Source organism: Pyrus communis, chromosome 3 (genome assembly GCF_963583255.1).
Source record: "Pyrus communis chromosome 3, drPyrComm1.1, whole genome shotgun sequence".
Lineage (NCBI taxonomy): Eukaryota > Viridiplantae > Streptophyta > Magnoliopsida > Rosales > Rosaceae > Pyrus > Pyrus communis.
Genome location: NC_084805.1, coordinates 29,103,143 through 29,124,778, shown reverse-complemented (window position 1 = coordinate 29,124,778; position 21,636 = coordinate 29,103,143). Strand labels below are relative to the sequence as shown.

The 21,636-nt window shown below is 38.9% G+C and overlaps 2 protein-coding genes and 3 pseudogenes across 2 annotated transcripts; all 5 read left to right on the top strand.

Annotated features, from left to right (window-relative positions):
- On the top strand, positions 1-1,272 carry LOC137728597 ((R)-mandelonitrile beta-glucosyltransferase-like; annotated as a pseudogene).
- Positions 1,273-8,299: 7,027 nt separating this feature from the next.
- Positions 8,300-12,043, top strand: LOC137727836 (cysteine-rich receptor-like protein kinase 10). The gene is made up of 7 exons (XM_068466671.1): positions 8,300-9,779; positions 10,135-10,266; positions 10,438-10,559; positions 10,699-10,909; positions 11,002-11,242; positions 11,333-11,486; positions 11,611-12,043. The coding sequence occupies exons 1-7, from the start codon at positions 8,300-8,302 to the stop codon at positions 11,917-11,919; spliced, it is 2,649 nt and encodes an 882-aa protein (XP_068322772.1). The 3' UTR covers positions 11,920-12,043.
- Positions 12,044-14,713: 2,670 nt separating this feature from the next.
- Positions 14,714-20,283, top strand: LOC137727839 (putative cysteine-rich receptor-like protein kinase 23; annotated as a pseudogene).
- LOC137727464 (cysteine-rich receptor-like protein kinase 10) lies at positions 15,822-17,402 on the top strand. The gene is made up of 5 exons (XM_068466318.1): positions 15,822-15,838; positions 15,998-16,125; positions 16,208-16,445; positions 16,571-16,721; positions 16,804-17,402. Exons 1-5 carry the CDS (start codon positions 15,822-15,824, stop codon positions 17,131-17,133), a joined length of 864 nt encoding a protein of 287 aa, XP_068322419.1. The 3' UTR covers positions 17,134-17,402.
- Positions 19,935-21,636, top strand: LOC137728596 (cysteine-rich receptor-like protein kinase 10; annotated as a pseudogene).

The window sequence follows — 21,636 nt, the reverse complement described above, 5'->3', positions numbered from 1 at the left end:
CTTGGTATAAAACTGGTACCGTAAAGACCTCTTCCCAAGCATATTCATTTTCCTTAGCTTCGTCCTAATTGATTTTTGCAAAGAAAAAAATGGGTTCAAAAGGTATGATAGAAAAGCCACATGCAGTTTTCATACCGTACCCAGCTCAGGGTCACATAATCCCTATGCTGCAATTAGCCAAGCTCCTCAACTACAAAGGCTTTCACACAACCTTTGTGAGCACAGAGTTCAACCACTGACGCCTTCTAAAAGCCCGAGGTCCCAACTCTCTTGATGGCCTCCCCTCCTTTAGGTTCGAAACCATTCATGATGGCCTCCCTACAACTGATGTCAATGCCACTCAAGACATAACAACTCTATGCTTTTCCACTAAGAAAAATTGCCTAGCACCTTTCAAAGACCTTCTGTCCAAGCTCAATTCCTTGCCCAATTCCCCTCCAGTTACCTGCATAGTTTCTGATGGTGGCATGACCTTCACGCTCGAAACAGCCCAAGAATTGGGCATTCTAGTTGTTATTTTTGCAACAGCAAGTGCTTGCAGTTTGATGGGCTACCTTCAGTTGAGCCCTCTCATCGAAAAGGGCTTAATACCCCTTAAAGGTACACTAACTACAAATTCCTTCCTGAGTGGTCATTTGGTAACACTGACTATGTACTAAACGTGTTAATTTTTTTTAAAGAATATTAACACCTTAGAATTGTTTCTCAATTTCATTTGCAGATGCAAGCTACTTGACGAATGGGTATTTGGACACAGTTATAGATTGGATACCAGGCATGAGAGGTATCCGACTAAGGGACATCCCAACCTTCTTTAGAACCACAGACCCAAATGACATCATGTTGGAATTTCTTAGGGTTGAAATAGGACGATATCATAGAGCTTCTTCTTTCATTTTGAACACGTTTTATGCCTTTGAGCATGAAGTGTTAGATGCACTTTCCACTTTGCTACCACCTATATACTCCGTCGGACCCCTACATCTACAGCTTAATCAGATCCCAGCAGAGAACGAGTTGAAGTCGATTGGATCAAACCTATGGACAGAAGAACCAGAGTGCCTTGAATGGCTCGACTCTAAAGAACCCAATTCCGTGGTTTATGTCAATTTCGGAAGCATCACAGTCATGACAGAGGAGCAACTCACTGAGTTTGCTTGGGGACTTGCAAACAGCAATCAAACATTCCTTTGGGTAATTAGGCCTGACCTTGTTGGTTTACAAGCCAACATTCCAGTTTCAAAGAGAAGATCAAGAACATACTTCCGCTAAAACAAGTAAATACCATCACGAGAACGAGCAACTGCAATGCCCAAGAAGTATTTCAAGCCTCCTAGATCCTTCATCTCAAATTCTGATGAAGGATACCCCTACAACCTTTTTATCTCTTATTTGTCATCACTAGTAAGTACCATATCATCCACATAGATAATTAACAAAGTAACTTTACCTCCCATGCGTTTGATGAACAGGGTGTGGTCCACATTTCCCTGTCTATAGCCGTACTTTGTCATGACTTTAGTGAACCTTCCAAACCATGTTTTGGGTGATTGTTTGAGTCCGTATAGAGCCTTTCGGAGTCTACATACTTTCCCTGCTTCATTTGGTGTTTCCTATCCTGGTGGAAGATCCGTGTATACTTCTTCTTCCAGATCTCCATGTAAGAAAGCATTCTTCACATCGAACTGTTTCAAAGGCCAGTCCAGGTTAGTTGCTAAAGATAAAAGGACTCGAATAATATTTATTTTTGCCACCAAAGCAAGCGTTCCTTGGTAGTCAATTCCAAATGTTTGTGTGTACCCTTTACCTACCAATCTTGCCTTGTATCTCACTACTTAATGGATTCAGACCCTTTTCACTCTCCTCATGTAGTTTAGAATAGTAATACCGTTTGAAATTTTTTTTACCAATAAATAACTAAACAATTGGTCAGTGGACATAATAGTGCAACTTTTGAACAAGTTGCAAGCACTTATTAGAGGTTGATGGCACTGAGGTTAAAACTCGGTTGTATGAGAGATTTTTCAATGTGATCGGAACACGAGATGGTACATCATATGTCATTGTACAAATGATAAAATATGTGTGTTAAAAAGTTCATAACTTAAAAAATAATAACTTTCACCACTTATATAAAAACACGTGATGTACTGTGACATCCCACATCGTCCAGGGGAGTGATCCTTATATGTATATTCTCATCTCTACCTAGCACGAGGCCTTTTGGGAGCTCACTGGCTTCGGGTTTCGTAGGAACTCCGAAGTTAAGCGAGTAGGGCGCAAGAGCACTCCCAGGATGGGTGACCCATCGGGAAGTTCTCGTGTGAGTTCCCAAAAATAAAACCGTGAGGGTGTGCTGGGGGCCCAAAGCGGACAATATTGTGCTACGGTGGAGTGGGGCCCGGGAAGTGGTCCCGCCCGGCCAGGGATGTGACAATATGGTATCAGAGCCTAACCCTGGCCGTGGTGTGTCGACGAGGACGTCGGGCCCCTAAGGGGGGTGGATTGTAACATCCCACATCACCTAGGGGAGTGATCCTTAAATGGATATTCCCATCCCTACCTAACACGAGGCCTTTTGGGAGCTCACTGGCTTCGGGTTCCGTAGGAACTCCGAAGTTAAGCGAGAAAGGGGCTAGAGCAATCCTATGATGGGTGACCCACTGGGAAATTGCTCGTGAGTTCCTAAAAACAAAACCGTGAGGGAATGGTAAGCCCAAAACGGACAATATCGTGCTACGGTGGTGGAGCGGGCCCGGAAAGTGATCCACCCCGGGCCAGGATGTGACAATTTGGTATCAGAGCCTAACCCTGGTCGCGAGTGTGCCGACGAGGACGTCGGGCCCCTAAGGGGGGTGGATTGTGACATCCCGCATCGCCCAGGGGAGTGATCCTTATATGTATATTCTCATCCCTACCTAGCACGAGGCCTTTTGGGAGCTCACTGGCTTCGGGTTCCGTAGGAACTCCGAAGTTAAGCGAGTAGCGCGCGAGAGCACTCCCAGGATGGGTGACCCATCGGGAAGTTCTCGTGTGAGTTCCCAAAAACAAAACCGTAAGGGTGTGCTGGGGGCCCAAAGCAGACAATATCGTGCTACGGTGGAGTGGGGCCCAAGAAGTGGTCCCGCCCGGGCCGGGATGTGACAATATGGTATCAGAGCCTAACCCTGTTCGTGGTGTGCCGACGAGGACGTCGGGCCCCTAAGGGGGTGGATTGTAACATCCCACATCACCTAGGGGAGTGATCCTTAAATGTATATTCTCATCCCTACCTAGCACGAGGCCTTTTGGGAGCTCACTGGCTTCGGGTTCCGTAGGAACTCCGAAGTTAAGCGAGAAAGGGGCTAGAGCAATCCCATGATGGGTGACCCACTGGGAAGTTGCTCGTGAGTTCCCAAAAACAAAACCGTGAGGAAATGGTAAGCCCAAAGCGGACAATATCGTGCTACAGTGGTGGAGCGGGCCCGGGAAGTGATCCACCCCGGACCGGGATGTGACATGTACCACCTATGTTCTCGTCACAATAAAAAATTTCTCGTTGTATGAGAGGAGCTCTTCTGGTCAACACTCAAAACTGAAAAGTCTCGCTACCACCCCTGCATTTCTCTTGTTAATACAAAAACCTATGATGTTACGATGAATCACCAAAAAATGAAAAGCATGACTACCTTTCTTTTGATTTTCTCCACTTTTACTCTACCCAGCTTTTTGACCAATACGGAAGCAGATTATATCTACCACATCTGCCCAGACACCACCACCTTCACCCCAAACTCCACTTTCCAGTCCAACCTCAACAACCTCCTCTCCACCAATACGGAAGTAGCTTTCTGACCAATACGGAAGCAAATTATACGGAAGCAAGTGCTCACAATTGCTTGGTCAATGGCTTGACGATTTCTAATGTTGTGGCCCGTTGAGCCAGAGATGAGGAAATTTATCATTGGAATCCATTTAACTGAACTTAGAGACGATTAATTGTATATGGAATGCGTAAACCCAATCTCAAATTACTGTAAAGTACTTACATTACATACGACGAGTTTGGATGCCAACGAAATATATATTCACACGTTTTTAGCACTCGTCACTTAATATTCCAGTTAAATGCAAGTTTCTAGCTAGAATCAGAGGCTTCAGTGAAAACAAAATTACGTGTAATTTTCATTATTTTGCAATTGTAGTCCATCGTATATTTAGCCACCACTCTTAATTCTCTCAATTTAATTAAATAAATTATATAGTACAGTTTACAAACATCTCTTTTTCTTATACTTTTTCTCTATAGCTTCTTGTACATATATGTTTCAAGTTTGGTTTTTTTATTTTATTTTAACATGCATTTATTTAATAACGAAAAAAAACTTGACTCATTATGTGAAAATTTTCTTAAGTTAATTGATACTGTTTAACATGTACATTGTCAAGTTTCTTTGTTTCAAAAATTCAAATCTTTAGTAAGGGAAGAAACAGAAATTATATTTATCCAAGATGAACAGAACAAGTCTCATCAGCAGCAAATCAACAGATTTTATGTAATTATATTATTGTTGAAAATTCATGTTTAAAAGTATATTATATGGTACCCTTTTGGCACTTACGTTTCCATCGCATCGTATATTATAATATAAAAATACTTAGTTCTTTTGAAATTTTACACAATTTCTTACGTTTTTTCAGCGAATTTGACTGAGATAGTGACATATCTAGTGGGAACAAGATGATCTCTTGAGCTCAGAATGAAAATACTCATAAGCAGCCGCCCAGTGAGATACTTTTCCACACGGAAAATTAAAGTTGTTTTACTTTAGACTCTTCGACAAAGACTATCTGCCGTGACTTTTCAGATTTCGAAGTTTAAATTGTTTTTTCCTACATTGCAGTTTTTATTTTTCACCGATATGAATTTGGCAAATAATTTTCTTAGGCAAATCTTCGCAGTTATTTTAATGTATAAACTTGCAATGGCATAACTAATATGGGGTCATTGATTGCGTATGACCCCTAACAGCTTTAAAATTTCTATATATATTTGATTGTGTATTTGTATTGACCCTTATAAATAGTTATGGCAAACTAAATCATAATTTTCTCTTTCTAATTTTGTTTTCTTTTAACATTCATGCTTTTCTTTTTTCTCTTCTTGTATGCGACTCTATTGTACTAACCAAATGCTCGATGAAATGCCTCAATTGACAAACATTGATAGTCTTCAACATTGCTTGATAGTTTCCTACTGCTGCCCTCGACAAGCCTCTACTGGTCATAGTAGTTGTTGACATACATTCGCGTAAGCTATTGGAAAATGTTGGCAGGAATTGGCAAGTACCCACTAGGTGCCCGACGAAATGGTCCATTTATTTATTTTTTTTTTGTTGAAATTAAGGCACCATTATTTGAAAATTTTGACTCCACCACTGCAAACACATATATAATACGAACATCTTGAAATAACTTATCACATGATGGATATGAGGGTAGTGTAGCGGTCCCATTAAGTGGGGCTACATCTCTCATTTGGCCAAACGTAACATTCAATGGGCCATGATGAGAAGATAAAATTACTACAAAACAAGCCATTGTAACGATTTTTCAAATCAATAATGCATTGTGTGGGGCTTGGCTTGCCACTGAACGATGCTGAGTGGCACTACTATCCACTTAAAACTTGCCACGTGATAAGGTTTAAATATAATTTTTACCATATATTATATTTAAAGTTTTCATAATAAATATTCCTAATTAATATTCTAATTCATCTAATCTTTTATAATTTTCCTTTCTTTATCTGTCTCATTTTCCTTCTCAGATTGTCCCACTCCTTTTATTGCATTTCTTATAAATATATGCAGGAATAAGGAGAGGAAAAAAAAAAAAAAAGAATTCACTTTAGAACCAAAAAAACCATCAACCGTGTTTTGATTGAGATAACCAACCACCCTATAAAACCATTGCCTAGATGCATTTGAATGAACCAATAGAATCATGGAAGCATCTTTATCTCTTCTTATGGAGTTTGAATTTCTGTATAGCAAATTACGAGAAAATTTTCGTTTGAAAATGGTAGATTCAATTTGTTTTAACTTTGTTGGATATTAGAGATTCGTGTGTTAATCAATCAAGTCAAGTTCATATGATAAAATCAGCTACTGAATTGAAGAAAAAAAAAAAGGATAAAATCGGTTGCTTTCTAGTTTCCATGATATGAAAAGTTAGAGAAGGTGGGTTCTTATTATTATTATTATTATTTTTTTCAAATTTTTCAAAGAAAAGCAAGGGGAAGAGAAGAAACAATACGTGACTGGGAAGAAAATCTGACAAGAAAAAGGAGAGGAGGAATTGAATAAAAAAGTGGGAGGTGTAATTATTTAATAGAAAATTCTATTATGAAAAAATTAAATATAAAATTATAACATATATTGTAGATAAAGCTTCTAAGTGGCTTGTTTTGAGTGGATGGTAATGTCACTCAGCATTATGCAGTGGTAAGTCAAGCCTTACACAAGTTTTTCTCCATTGACACAACTTGAAACCAACTCACATTTAATATGACACAACAAACAATAAAAGTTGGCAATTAAGGTGGGCTTAATCAAAGGATAATACTAGGTGTTGACCCTAAAAATTACAAAACCTACGTGGCGCGCAGGCCGAGTAACTAATAAGCTAACTACGTCATTCGGTCGAATGCGGGGCGTGCCAACTCGTCGGCCGAGCTTGGCCGAGGAGTAAAAATTTGTTGATGTAGCTTTGAGCGCGTCGTTGACTTCTCTATCTTGCGATTGCGACCGAGGAAGGAACACTCTCGGTCTCTGAGTTCTACAGCCTGAAGACAAGGCTGCTAATTCTGCGGAGTTCACAAGTCGTGCGAGCCCGATTTGGTCACTGTGATTATATTCGTAAGAGTATAAGCACGTCGAATCGAGACCAAACTATATGGGCACAGGTACTCAAACGTGATGTATGTCTTGATGGTGAACGTAGTTCGGCCGTCGGAATGCCGAACCCTGAAACTCACTTGCGAGTATCCAATCATAAAACCGCTCGGCGTCCAGTACGCCGAGTAATGCAATTCGTAACACCTAACTATGCCGAGAAGGCTAGTAAGGTGACCTCTGCCAACAAAGGTTCGAAAACCCTTCTCGACCGAGACTTAGATAGATAACCGGTCGACCTCGACGCAGTGCTGTTTATCCAAACTGAAGGTGCTTCTTGGTCGGCTGATTCTGTAGCAGCAGTGCTGTTTATCCAAACTGAAGATGCTCGCCGGGTGCTTCCACAATGCTGTTTATCCAAACTGAAGGTGTGTCGGCAGGAAAAGAAAAGGAAAAATCTCAAGGTGTTTGAGAGGTTTTGCGCAGGGCAATTGTATGCTGATTTTGAAGGGGCTTTCTGTTGTATGATCTCTTGTATTTATAGTGCCCCATTCCTTGAAACCAATTCTGATTTGGATTGGGAGTCCTTGTCCCATTTCACCTCTAACTCGAACAAACCTACTCCTACTGGGATTCTGAATTTTCCTTCTTTTCGGGACTCCATTCCTTGCTGGTCGAGAATCCTGGTCGCACTAGGACTTCCTCGACCTTTTCTATTCATCCGGACTACTTGGGATAGGATTTGGCCGACCCTGCCAGCTTGCCCGGGAGTTATTATTCGGCCCATAGTATTTATCATCATCTTGGGCCGAGCACAACCTGCTGCTCGGCCCAACAATAATATTTTGGGCCCAAACACTGGGGTAATCAAAATTTTAAATTAAAAGACGTGTTATAAATAAAATAAGCTCGTTAATCAATATAATTTAATTATTAACAACTACATTATTTAGTTAAAGAATTAGTTTAAAAAACTGGTCTCTCTCTCTAGCATCACCGTTGTTTTTTTTTTTTTTTTTTTTACCAATTTACTGCCAAATAATTGGTCTTTGGAAAGAATAGTGCACATTTTGAACAAGTTGCAAGCAATTATTAAACGAAAATGACATTGAGACTAAAATCTGGTGGATAATGCTAAGGAAATTAAATTTGTAGATAAAATTTACAAAACTAAATAATGTGTCACTAATATGAATAAGTACGCTATCAATACTTAAGTCATAATTCAATTATCAACTTCCATATTACTTAGTTTGTAAAATTTAATCTACAAATTTAGTTTATCTAGCATTTACCAAATCCGGTTGTAAGAGAGGAACTCTTCTGTTCAACACTCAAAACTGAAAGTCAAGCCACCACCCCTGCATTGCTTTTGTTGATGCTCAATACAAAAACCCTATGATTTTATTATCGATCAACAAAAAATGAAAAACATGACTACCCTTCTTTTGATTTTCTCCATTTTTACTCTGCCCAGCTTTCTGACCAGTACGGAAGCAGGATACCTTTACCACATCTGCCCAAACACCACCACCTTTACCCCGAACTCCACCTTCCAGTCCAACCTCAACCGCCTCCTCTCCAACCTCTTGTCCAACGCCAACCGCTCCACCGGCTTCTACAACGTCACCGTCCAAACCACAAACAACGCCGTCTACGGCCTCTTCCTCTGCCGCGGCGACGTCGTGGGCACCGACGTTTGCGAAACCTGTGTAGCCACCGCAACCACCGAGGCCCCACAACGCTGCCCCGTAGAAAAACAGGTGGTGATCTGGTACGACGACTGCTTGCTACGCTACTCCGACGAGTCATTCTTCTCCACCGTCACCGAGTCGCCCCGCGTGTACATGTGGAACACGCTGAACAGCACCGACCCTACTCGGTTCAACCAGGTCATGGCGACGAGTGTGAACCAGGCGGCCAGTGAGGCTGTCAGGGACGCTGATAAGTTCGGGACGAATCAGGCAAATGTTAGTGCGTTGATTTCGGTGTACAGCCTTGCGCAGTGCACGCAGGACCTGTCGGCGACGGATTGCAACCGCTGTCTTCGGTCGTCCATAACCCTACTTCCGAATTGCTGTAATGGGAAAATAGGAGGACGAGTTTTTTTTCCGAGTTGTAATGTTAGGTACGAAGTCTACCCCTTCTTCACCCAGAACGCCACAGCACCTGAGCCCACCCCTACCGAAGCTGTTTACCTGGACAAATACTGCCCAGACACCCCCACCTTCACCCCAAACTCCGCCTTCCAATCCAACGTCAACCGCCTCCTATCCACCCTCTCCTCCAACGCCACCCGTGACACCGGCTTCTACAATGCCACCATATCCTCTTCCGAAAGCCCTTATGACACTGTGTACGGCCTCTTCCTTTGCCGCGGCAACGTGGACTCCACTGACGATTGCAAAACCTGCGTTGCCACCGCAACGTCGGAGGTCCTCGAGAGCTGCCCCAATAGAAAAAATGTTATAATCTGGTACTTCGACTGCATGTTGCGCTACTCTGACGAGTCTTTCTTTTCCAGAGCGGAGGACGAACCTTCAACTACCATGTGGAACCCGGAGAAGGTAACGGCCAACCAAAGCCCGTTTTACCAGGTACTTGCGACGAGTGTGTGGGATTTGGCCGCTCAGGCTTCCAATAGAAGGAGTAAGTTTGCGACCAAAACAGCGTTCGTTTCAGGGTCAATTTTGCTGTATTTGCTTGGGCAGTGCACGCAGGACTTGTCCTCTAGAGATTGCGAATGGTGTCTTCGGGGAGCTTTAGCAAGAGTTCCAGAAGGCGGACAACTTCTATGTCCCAGTTGCCGTCTTACGGTTGAAGTTAACCTCTACTCCCAAGGCACCCCCTCCTCCCCACCGGCGCTTCCTCCTCCGCCAGCCTCCATCAGGGCAAGGTCTAAAGGTGCCTTAAACTTATTAAATCGCTTCTGTGTCTATCATCTCCATCTCCATCACCACTATTAGTCATGGTCATCATTCCTTAATAATTTGTTTGATTTTTCATTCCCTTGTTTCGTCAGTTACTTTGATTTCTTCCTTAGTTTGTATTCGTTGATTTTGCTAGTTTACATTTCTTTGTCATATTGTTTCGCATAAAAACTGGGTTTTGCTCCTATAAATAAACAACAATTTTGCACCCGAATTACAACTAAATTCCACCAAACATTCTCAGAATTAATAAAATTGATAATCTGTTTAACAATTTCAACTAGAGATATTAATAATTCCAACCTTGTGTAATAATTTTGTTCATACAGGAAGAAGCAGATTATCTCCTTACATAATCATTGTTGGCAGTATTCTTGCTTTTATTGCTGTTACGGTCGTATTAGGCTACTGCTTTGCACGCAGAAGAGCAGTAAGAAATAATGCTCCAAGTCAAGAAAACGGTAAGAAGTAAATAACATGTACTTTAGTTTGTCATATGAAATCAGAAAGAGTGTATATTTCCTTCACCAATTAGAAGGAAAAAAATGTACTTCCCTATTTCTTAACACTATATATATATAAATGTTTTTCTAGCTAGCTTCTTACATGTAAGAAACACATTATTTTCTTAGTTAGGGACGACACAGAGACTCTTGAGTCCTTGCAATTCGACTTGGGAACCATTGAAACCGCTACAAACAAGTTCTCGGACAATAACAAGTTAGGTGAAGGCGGATTTGGTGTAGTTTTTAAGGTATGAAAATGTGAATTTATATATACCCTCATGATTTTGTCGTAGAAATTAGTGATTAACGACTTTTACCACACTGTGCTTAATGCTTAGTTCAATTTATAGAACTCTAAACAAGTTTTCTGATGATAAAATATTTCAGGGAACACTTGCTAATGAACAAGAAATAGCAGTGAAGAGGTTGTCAAAGAGCTCCAAGCAAGGTGTACAAGAATTTAAGAATGAGGTTTCATTGGTAGCCAAACTTCAACACAGAAATCTTGTTAGGCTTCTGGGATTTTGTTTGGAAGGAGAGGAAACCTTACTTGTTTATGAATATGTGCCTAACCAAAGTCTTGATTATTTTCTTTTTGGTAAGAGTACATCATTTCAGAATTTCTTTGCAATTTCTAACTTAAATTATATACTAATAATAGTATTGTATTTAATGAATTTATGTGATTAGAATCCAAGAAACGTGAACGGCTGGATTGGTCAAGACGTTGCATGATAATAGAAGGAATCACTCGAGGAATTGTATATTTGCATGAAGATTCAAGGCTTAGAGTTATACATCGTGATTTAAAAGCGAGTAACATTCTGTTAGATGAAAATATGAATCCAAAAATATCAGATTTTGGTATGGCAAGAATGTTTGGTGTCGATGATCAAACTCAAGGAAACACCAAAAGAATTGTCGGCACCTAGTAAGTTGCAAGTCATATATACACTTTCCTCTATTTAGTTAATTATCTCTTACATATTCTAATTCTTATCTATTTATCCGTGCAATTCAGTGGTTACATGGCTCCAGAGTATGCAATGGAGGGATTGTATTCAATAAAATCTGATGTATTTAGCTTCGGAGTACTTTTGCTTGAGATCATAACGGGGAGAAAGAACTTTTTAGGTTTTCATTTGACAAATGGTGCACCGACTCTTATAGGCAACGTACGTAAAGTTCTTACTTGAGTTAGCTTATACAAAAATATCTCAAACAAATTAATGTTGGTATATAGAAATTTATAATCAATATATCACTACATTCTTAATTAGCATGAAATTATAATTGCAGGCTTGGAAATTATGGAATGAAGGGAAAGTGTTGGAGTTGATGGATCCGTTGTTGAAAGGCTCATGCAGTTCAAATGAATACCTGAGATACGTTCATATCGGATTATTGTGTGTTCAAGAAGATGCAAACAACAGGCCGACCATGTCATCGGTTGTTCTTATGTTGAAAAATGAAACCATTAGTCTTTCTAAACCTGAGCGACCAGCCTTCTTTACAGGGAGATGTATTAATCACCATGATCAAGTAGCAGTAAGTGCTCACAATTGCTCGGTCAATGGCTTGACGATTTCTAATGTTGTGGCCCGTTGAGCAAGAGATGAGGAAATTTATCATTGGAATCCATTAACTGAACTTAGAGACGATTAATTGTATATGGAACGTGTAAACCCAATCTCAAATTACTGTAAAGTACTTTACGTACTACAAGTTTTGATGCCAATGAAATATATATTCACACGTTTTTAGCACTCGTCAGTCGTCATTTAATATTCCGGTTAAATGCAAGTTTCTCGCTAGAATCAGAGCTTTCAGTGAAAACAAAATTACTTGTAATTTTCATTATTTTGCAATTATAGTCCATCGTATATTTAGCCACCAATCTTAATTCTCTCAATTTAATTAAATAAATTATACAGTGCAGTTTACAAACATATATTTTTCTTATACTTTTTTTCCATAGCTTCTCGTACATATATGTTTCAAGTTTGGTTTTTTTTTTTTTTTTTTAAATTTTAACACGCATTTATTTAATAACGAAAAAAAAATAAAAACTTGATTCATTCCGTGAAAATTTTCTTAAGTTAATTGATATTGTTTAACATATTCATTGTCAAGTTTCTTTGTTTCAAAAATTCAAATCTGTAATTATATTATTGTTGAAAATTATGTTTAAAAGTATATTATATGGTACCCTTTTGGCACTTACGTCTCCATCGTGCCGTATATTATAATATAAAAATACTAGGTTCTTTTGAAATTTTACACAATTTCTGACATTTCTTCAGCGAATTTGACTGAGATGGTGACATATCTAGGGAGATACTTTTCCACACGGAAAATTAAAGTTCTTTGACTTTAAACTCTTGGACAAAGACCATCCAGCGTGACTTTTCAGATTTCAAAGTTACAATTATTTTTTCCAACATTGCAATTTTTATTTTTCACCGATATGAATTTGGCAAATAATATGTATGTTGTTTTCTTAGGCGAATGTTCGCGGTTATTTTAAAGTACAAACTTGCAATGGTATAATTAATACGGGGTCATTGATTGCTTATGACCCCTAACGACTTTAAAATCTCTATATATATTTGATTGTGTATTTGTATTGATCTCTATAACAAGTTATGGCAAACTAAATCATAAATTTCTCCTTTTAAATTTGTTTTCTTTTAACATCCATAACTTTCTTTTCTCTCTTCTTGTATGTGACTCTACTACGTGAACCAAATGCTCAATGAAATGCGAATCAAATGCTCGACGAAATACCTTAATTGCCAAACATTGGTAGTCTTCAACATTGCTCAATAGTTTCCTACTGCTGCCCTCGACAAGCCTCTACTAGTCATAGCAGTTGTCGACATACATTCGCGTAAGTTATTGGCAAATGTCGGCAGGAATCAGCAAGTACCCACTAGGTGCTCTACGAAATGGTCCATTGATTTTTTTTTTTTTTTTTTTTTTTTTTGAAATTAAGACACCATTATTTGAAAATTTTGACTCCATCACTGCAAACACGTATATAATACAAACATCTTGAAATAACTTATCACATGATGGATATGAGGGAGAACAACCTATTAGTGTAGCAGTTCCATTAAGTGGGGCTACATCTCTCAATTGGCCAAACGTAACATTCAATGGGCTATGATGACAAGATAAAATTACTACAAAGAAAGCCATAGTAGCAATTTTTTAAATCAATAATGCATTGTCTTGTATAACTTTTTCAGGTGGTGAATGAGATATTACTATCGTAAATCCCAATATGTCGTACTCTTGAAGTTTAAGGAACTTCTAACATCCTTGTGGGTAATAATCAATAATTTTTTTCAGGACTTTTTTTGTTCCTTGATGCTAGAACTAAATAATCCTCAGAAAAATCCACACCAAGCAGGAATTTCCCCATAACCGGCGAGCCTGGCGCCACACTCTACCACTCCCGTCCCCATTGCATTTTACCTTGCTTCAAACAACTTCTATTTTTCTTTTTCCTTTTCTTTTTTATTTATAAATTTTTCAGTTTATAAAATAAAATAATTTATTTTTTAATTTCCACGTGGGTGACAGGTGGTGCCCAGTTATTGTCCATATGGACGCCACATCACAGTTAACGGGAGACCTAACAGTTTGACTAACAGATGTATGAGACTGTCCCAAAATTTACACTTTAGATATGACTCTGAGATGAAAAAAACTTGATGTACTAAATATTGAAAATCATAAAACTTCAGGGTAATAAACATAGTTTAACCCTTTTATTTTTCTATCTCTCCCTTTGTTTTCTTTTACTATGAATATGATGATAAAGACAATGATCCATTGAGATAGCTTCAAACCAACTCACATTTAATATGACACAACAAACTCTAAAAGTTGGCAATTAAGGTGGGCTTAATCAAAGGATAATATTAGGGTAATCAAAATTTTAAATTAAAAGATATATCATAAATAAAAAATAAGCACGTTAATCAATATAATTTAATTATTAACAACTAATTATTTAGTTAAATAATTAGTTTAAAAAATTGACCTCTCTAGCATAACCTTTGTTTTTTTTTTATTACCAATTTACCGCTAAATAATTGGTCTTTGGATAAAATAATGCACCTTTTGAACAAGTTGCAAGCACTTATTAAACGAAAATGGCATTGAGACTAAAATATGGTGGGTAATGCTAGAGAAATTAAATTTGTAGATAAAATTTACAAAATTAAATAATGTGTCACTAATATGAATGAGTACGTTATCAATACTTAAATCATAATTCATTTATCAACTTCTAAATTATTTAATTTGTAAAATTTAATCCACAAATTTAATTTCTATACCATTCACCACATCCGGTCGTAGGAGAGGAACGCTTCTGGTCAACACTCAAAACTGAAAGCTACCACCCCTGCGTTGCTTTTGTTGATGCTCAATACAAAAACCTATGATTTTATTATCAATCATAAAAAATTGAAAAACATGACTACCCTTCTTTTGATTTTCTCCATTTTTACTCTGCCAAGCTTTCTGACCAGTACGGAAGCAGTATACCTTTACCACATCTGCCCAAACACCACCACCTTCACCCCAAACTCCACCTTCCAGTCCAACCTCAACCGCCTCCTCTCCAACCTCTCGTCCAACGCCAACCGCTCCACCGGCTTCTACAACGTCACCGTCCAAACCACAAACAACGCCGTCTACGGCCTCTTCCTCTGCCGCGGCGACGTCGTGGGCACCGACGCTTGCGAAACCTGTGTAGCCACCGCAACCACCGAGGCCCCACAACGCTGCCCCGTAGAAAAACAGGTGGTGATCTGGTACGACGACTGCTTGCTACGCTACTCCAACGAGTCATTCTTCTCCACCGTCACCGAGTCGCCCCGCGTATACTTGTGGAACACGCAGAACGCCACCGACCCGACTCGGTTCAACCAGGTCATGGCGACGAGTGTGAACCAGGCGGCCAGTGAGGCTGTCGGAGACGCCGATAAGTTCGGGACGAATCAGGCAAATGTTAGTGTGTTGATTTCGGTATACAGCCTCGCGCAGTGCACGCAGGACCTGTCGGCGACGGATTGCAACCGCTGTCTTCGGGGGTCCATAGCCCAATTTCCGAGCTGCTGTAGTGGGAAAATAGGAGGATGAGTTTTGTCTCCGAGTTGTAATGTTGGGTACGAAGTCTACCCCTTCTTCGCCCAGAACGCCACGTCAGCACCTGAGCCTGCACCAGGGCTTCCTCCTCCTCTCCCTTCTCCGACTAAAGGTAAAGTGACCAATTTTTCAATTCAAATTTAATTTTTAAAGTTGAGAACCTTAAACTTTAAGCAAATATCAATTCGTTGAAATTTTATTCGAGATTATTCTAATCTTATACAGAAAAGGGGTTCAAATTTGAGTGTGAAGTGTATAACCGTGATTGACGCGTCTGCTTATAAGCATTTTTGCTTGAAATGCTTTCATTAAAACTCTAATGAGTGCTTACTTAAGTGCTTCTAGGCATGTACTTCTTCGAAAAGTGCTTCTATTATGTAGTTTAAGTTTTTCTCCCAAATGTTTTTGAAAAGCGAACTGTCACAAAACGTTTCTAACCTTTTTAGAAGCCCTAATCAAGTGATTATTGTATTCTCAGATTAGTTTGTTTGGTAATTGATAGCTATTGTGGACTTTGGAACAGGGGAATATGGTGTTGTGCTGTGGCTGCTGATTTTACCCATTTCTCAATATTTTTTTGTTTGGAAGGCGAAGAAAAGATTCTTGTGTATGAATATGTGCTCAACAAAAGCCTCGACTGTTTCCTATTTGGTTTGTACACTCCAACATCTGATAGTCTTTCCCTATTGCAATAGCAGTTCGTTGATGATAACTTGATTTTGATGATTTGCAGACACTGAGAAACAGGGACAATTGGATTGGTCAAGACGTTACAAGATTATTTCAGGAATTGCTCGAGGAATCATGTACCTACATGAAGATTCCCGACTTAGAATTATACATCGTGATCTCAAAGCCAGCAATATATTGTTAGATGGGGAGATGCATCCAAAAATATCTGATTTTGGCATGGCCAGGATATTTGGGGTTGATCAAACTCAAGCAAGCACAAATAGAATTGTCGGAACATAGTAAGTTATCTATTTCATTCTTTTCTCACGACCACTTTTGTTTTGCAATTATCTAATTGAATCTGAAATGTTTTCTCATTACATCTTTGTTATAATTTCTACACTGATGGTTATGCTCCTTTTAGTGGTTATATGTCTCCTGAGTATGCAATGCACGGACATTTTTCTGTCAAGTCCGATTTGTATAGTTTCGGTGTTTTAGTGCTAGAAATCATTAGTGGCAAGAAGAACAATTACTTCTTTCAGACCGATGCAGCTGAGGACCTCATGAGCCATGTAAGCTTAAAATGAAAAGTGTAGTGTTCTGTTCTCCTACATTGACATAGCATCATGAATTAAACTTTTGAATTTTATGCAGGCTTGGAAGTTATGGAGAGATGGGGCACCTTTGGAATTGTTGGATCCGTGTCTGAGAGACTCTTATTCAAGGACTGAAGTAATCAGATGCATCCACATCGGGTTACTTTGTGTTCAGGAAGATCCAGCTAACAGGCCAACAATGCAATCGGTAGTTCTCATGCTCAATAGCTACTCTGTTACTCTGCCATTACCTCAACAACCAGCATTTTTCCTCCAAAGTAGAGCAATGGGAAACATGTCAGAGGTAACGCTGGACTCCGCTCAATCTATCAGCAAGTCATCTCTGTCCGTTTATGAAGGATCTATCACTGAAGTATACCCTCGATAGTGTTGAGAGTTTTTTAGTTAAGTTTAATTAAAAATTTTAATTAAATAATGCTGACTGGCTATGTAGAGACCTAGTCAAGCTCAAGTCCTAGTTTGTAGGAGTTGTGGTTGAGCATGTTCACCACGGTTAGGTTTGTTTCCGTTGCTTAGGGATGAGATCTCCACGAAATCAGCATATGATTGTGTAAGTGAAGTTGTTAATTGTTTTCAGTCTTTCCCTTTAAAAACTGTAACCTTCCTTTGAAATTAATGAGAAGAACAATTCAATATTTTACGTGAGTTTCATTCTTAAGAGCATTGCTAGGGTTCTTGAGGAGTTCTGGGTTTAATAAAACCAATAGATAGTGTGAATAGATAAGTTGTTACTGTTACGTATTGTAATATCTTCTTATATATACAATCATCTCTAGACAATGACAAAATTTACCGACATGGTATGAGTTGTCCTTAAAAAGATGAACGTTCTGCACATACAAGTTTTAGGAGAAATTACTGTTTGTTTATATGATAATAAATCTCATAAAATTCTGCAGGTGCTCGGACTCTTCATATATGTTTATATTTATTTATTAGAAAATATGAAACTTGAATTTCGTTTCCTATGATGATCAACCATTGTTAGGATAGAAAACATCAAAGATGTAAATGTAATCTGTATTTTGAATTTCTTCAATGTCTTGATTTTCCACATAATGTGATTGGCATGGTTTAGTGAGTCCTTTAGTCTATAATAACCGAGTTAAAGCATTTCAGTACCCACTATCGTAACGATCATTTTCAAGCATCTTCCTCAAATTGTACGTACTACTTGTTTCATGTATTATTTACAACATATAGACGTACATAGAACAAAAAACGAAGATTGTGTTCTTTTATGCAAATTCGTAATTATTTTAGTACATTGTAAATTTATTATGTGACACAAAAATTTTAAGGGGTAGGTAATCAGGGAAGATTCAACTTAGACCAAGTAAACAGAGAAGATTCAACCCAGACCCACAAATGAGGAATATTTTCCAAGATTTTGAAGACTAAAGAAGTGTCGAAAGCATTAATTGAAGGTGTTCAATAGCAGAAGTTGATTACGTCAATTGATCAAGACAATTTCGGCCCCCTTAGACCCAAGTTCAAGAGTAGTAGCCTCGTAAAAAGAAAGAAGAAAAAAAAAATTCAAAGGTGTAATTGTTGAATATTTGAGGAGTGTAAAAAAAAAAGGCAAGAACTGTTTGGCTAAAATTTCCAATCGACTCAACTCTTAGGACAAAACTTGTCTGCCTGTTCAAACCCTCTTGTCAATTCATGGCTACATTTCAATCATGAACAGAACACTTTGAAAAACCAAAAGAAGAAGAAGAAGGCGACAACGAAGAAACCATCAAACACGGGTTAAAGGTTTATCAGCTAACCTAAACCTTTCTTATGGACACAAGGTACATACAAGGTGGCCTTAATCAAAAGATAAATTAGGGAGACTAAATTTTTAAACTAAAACACGTGTCACCAATAAAAAATAAATACGTTAATTAACATAATTTAATTATCAACAATTATGTTATTTAGTTTTAAAAAATTAGCTTAAAAATTTGGTGTCCCCAAAATCACCTTTGTTTTTATTACCATTTCACCACTAAACAATTCGTCAGTGGACAGAATAGTGCAACTTTTGAACAACTTGCAAGCGCTCACTAGAGGTTGATGGCACTTAGGCTAAAACCCCGTTGTATGAGAGGAACTCTTCTGGTCAACACTTAAAACTGAAAAGTCTTGCTGCCACCCCTGCATTGCTCTTAATAATCAGTACAGAAACTTATGATGTTACGATGAATCACCAAAAAATGAAAAGCATGAGACTACCCTTCTTTTGATTTTCTCCATTTTTACTCTGCCCAGCTTTCTGACCAATACGGAAGTAGATTATCTCTACCACGTCTGTCCAAACACCACCACCTTCACCCGAAACTCCACCTTCCAGTCCAACGTCAACCGCCTCCTCTCCACCCTCTCCTCCAACGCCAACCGCTCCACTGGCTTCTACAACGCCACAGTCCAAACCCCAAACAACGCCGTCTATGGCCTCTTCCTCTGCTGCGGCGACGTTGTGGGCACCGACGCTTGTGAAACCTGTGTCGCCACCGCAACCGCCGAGGCCCCACAACGCTACCCCGTAGAAAAAGAGGTGGTGATCTGGTACGACGACTGCATGCTACGCTACTCCAACGAGTCTTTCTTTTCCAGGGCGGACGACAAGCCTTACGTGTACATGTGGAACACGCAGAATGCAAGTAGTATAACGGACCAATACCGTTTCAACGAGGTTCAGGCAGCTACGGTCACCGAGGTGGCCGCTCAGACTTCCAATAGTAGTCACAAGTTTGCGAAGAAAGAAACGAGTGTTTCAGGTTTCATTACGCTGTACTGATTTGGGCAGTGCACGCAGGACCTGTTATCTGGAGATTGCAATTGGTGTCTTCCGGAAGCTGCAACACAAATTCCTAGAAGAAATGCTGGGGGACGAATTCTAAAACCCAGTTGCAATCTTAGGTTTGAAGTTTACCCCTTCTACTCCTCCGCCCCACCGCCGCCAGCCTCCATCAGAGAAGGGCCTAAAGGTAGACACTAGCCCCCAAAAAGATGTTAATTGTAATTCAATAACAATTCCAATTTATGCTGTCGTGAACTTTTGGTGCCGCCAGCAAATATTCCACCTCCGGTTCCAGCAGCAAAGACGAGTAACACAAAAGTAATTATCATCACCGTGGTGGTCGTGGTTTTGGTTGCTTTTGTTAGAATTCTCAGCGGCATATGCGTTTCTTCGAGAGTCAAGAAACGAGGGGTACAACTTGAAATTGAGGTAAGTGCAACGCTTATTGTTACACTATCTCATCTCATGTTGGAACTTTCGCCAATTTAGTTTCCTGAAAACGGTCAGATTAGTTTATCAGGAAATGATTTTCATTTGGTTTATTCAATTCCATGAGTGTATGTAGTTATCATTTGCTCACTACGTTTTTCTGGTCCCTTACATGTAATATTTTGAAACTTACTGTCTTAGCTAAGGATGATACAAAGACTGTTGATTCCTTGCAATTCGACTTGGGAACTAATGAAAAAGCCACAAACAAATTTTCTGATAATGACAAGTTAGGTGAAGGCAGATTCGGTGTAGTTTTCAAGGTATGAAAATTGAAAATGCGAACATATATCTACCCTTATTTTGTCTTTGAAATTATTGATTCTTAATATACAGTGCTCGATTCTTAGAATCTCGGGTTCAACTTGTTGTATTCTAAACATATATATGATGCATACCAACGAAATTGATTGGATAAAATGCCTCATATGTCAGGGAACACTTGCTAATGAACAATAAATTGCAGTGAAGAGGTTGGCAAAAAGCTCTAGACAAGGCGTCCAAGAATTTAAGAACGAGGTTGCATTGGTAGCCAAACTTCAACATAGAAATCTTGTTAGGCTTCTGGGATTTTGTTTGGAAGGAGAGGAAACCCTACTTGTTTATGAATATGTGCCAAACAAAAGTCTTGATTATTTTCTTTTTGGTAAGAGTACATCATTCTGAAAAAATTTAGCAATTTCAAATTTGTATATATTTAATGAATTGAGGTGAGTATATAGAATCCAGAAAACATGAACAGTTAGATTGGTCAAGCTGTTGCACGATGATAGGAGGAATCACTCGAAGAATTTTATATCTACATGAAGATTCAAAGCTTAGAGTTATACATCGTGATCTAAAAGCGAGTAACATCCTGTTAGATGAAAATGTGAATAAAAAATATCAGATTTTGATATGGCAAGAATATTTGGAGTCGATGATCAAACTCAAAGAAACACCAAAAGAATTGTCGGCACCTAGTAAGTTTCAACTCATATATATATTTTCCTCTATTTAGTTCATTATCTTACATATTCCAATTCTTATCTGTTTGCACTTGCAATTCAATGGTTTCATGCCTCTAGAGTATGCGATGGAGGGATTGTATTCGATAAAATCTAATGTATATAGCTTTAGAGTACTTTTGCTTGAGATCACAACGGGGAGAAAGAAACTTTTTAGTTTTCATCCGACAAATGGTGCACCGACTCTTATAGGCTATGTAAGGCCTTTTAGTTGAGTTAGCCTATAAAAAAAAATCTCAAACAAATGATGTAGGTATAAGGTATATGGCAATTTATAAATCAATATATGATCACTGCATTCTTAATTAGGAAAGTGTTGGAGTTGATGGATCCGTTGTTGAAAGGCTCATGCAGTACAAATGAATTCCTGAGTTACATTCATATCAGACTATTGTGTGTTTAAAAAGATGCAAACAACAGGCCGACCATGTCATCAGTTGTTCTTATGTTGAAAAATGAAACCATTAGTCTTTCTAAACCTGAGCGACCAGCCTTCTTTGCACATATAAGTATTGGTCTCCACGATCTAGTAGTAGCAACTGCTCACGATATTAACTGGAATCCGTATATCATCGGAATCCATTAA

Bases quoted from the DNA above. Each gene is read 5' to 3' on its own strand.
- LOC137727836 (XM_068466671.1), top strand. From the start codon at position 8,300: ATGAAAAACATGACTACCCTTCTTTTGATTTTCTCCATTTTTACTCTG. The intron at 10,267-10,437 runs GTAAGAAGTAAA...TTATTTTCTTAG, and splicing joins TGCTCCAAGTCAAGAAAACG to TTAGGGACGACACAGAGACT. The intron at 11,243-11,332 runs GTAAGTTGCAAG...CGTGCAATTCAG, and splicing joins AAAAGAATTGTCGGCACCTA to TGGTTACATGGCTCCAGAGT.
- LOC137727464 (XM_068466318.1), top strand. The intron at 16,446-16,570 runs GTAAGTTATCTA...TGCTCCTTTTAG, and splicing joins AATAGAATTGTCGGAACATA to TGGTTATATGTCTCCTGAGT. The intron at 16,722-16,803 runs GTAAGCTTAAAA...AATTTTATGCAG, and splicing joins CTGAGGACCTCATGAGCCAT to GCTTGGAAGTTATGGAGAGA.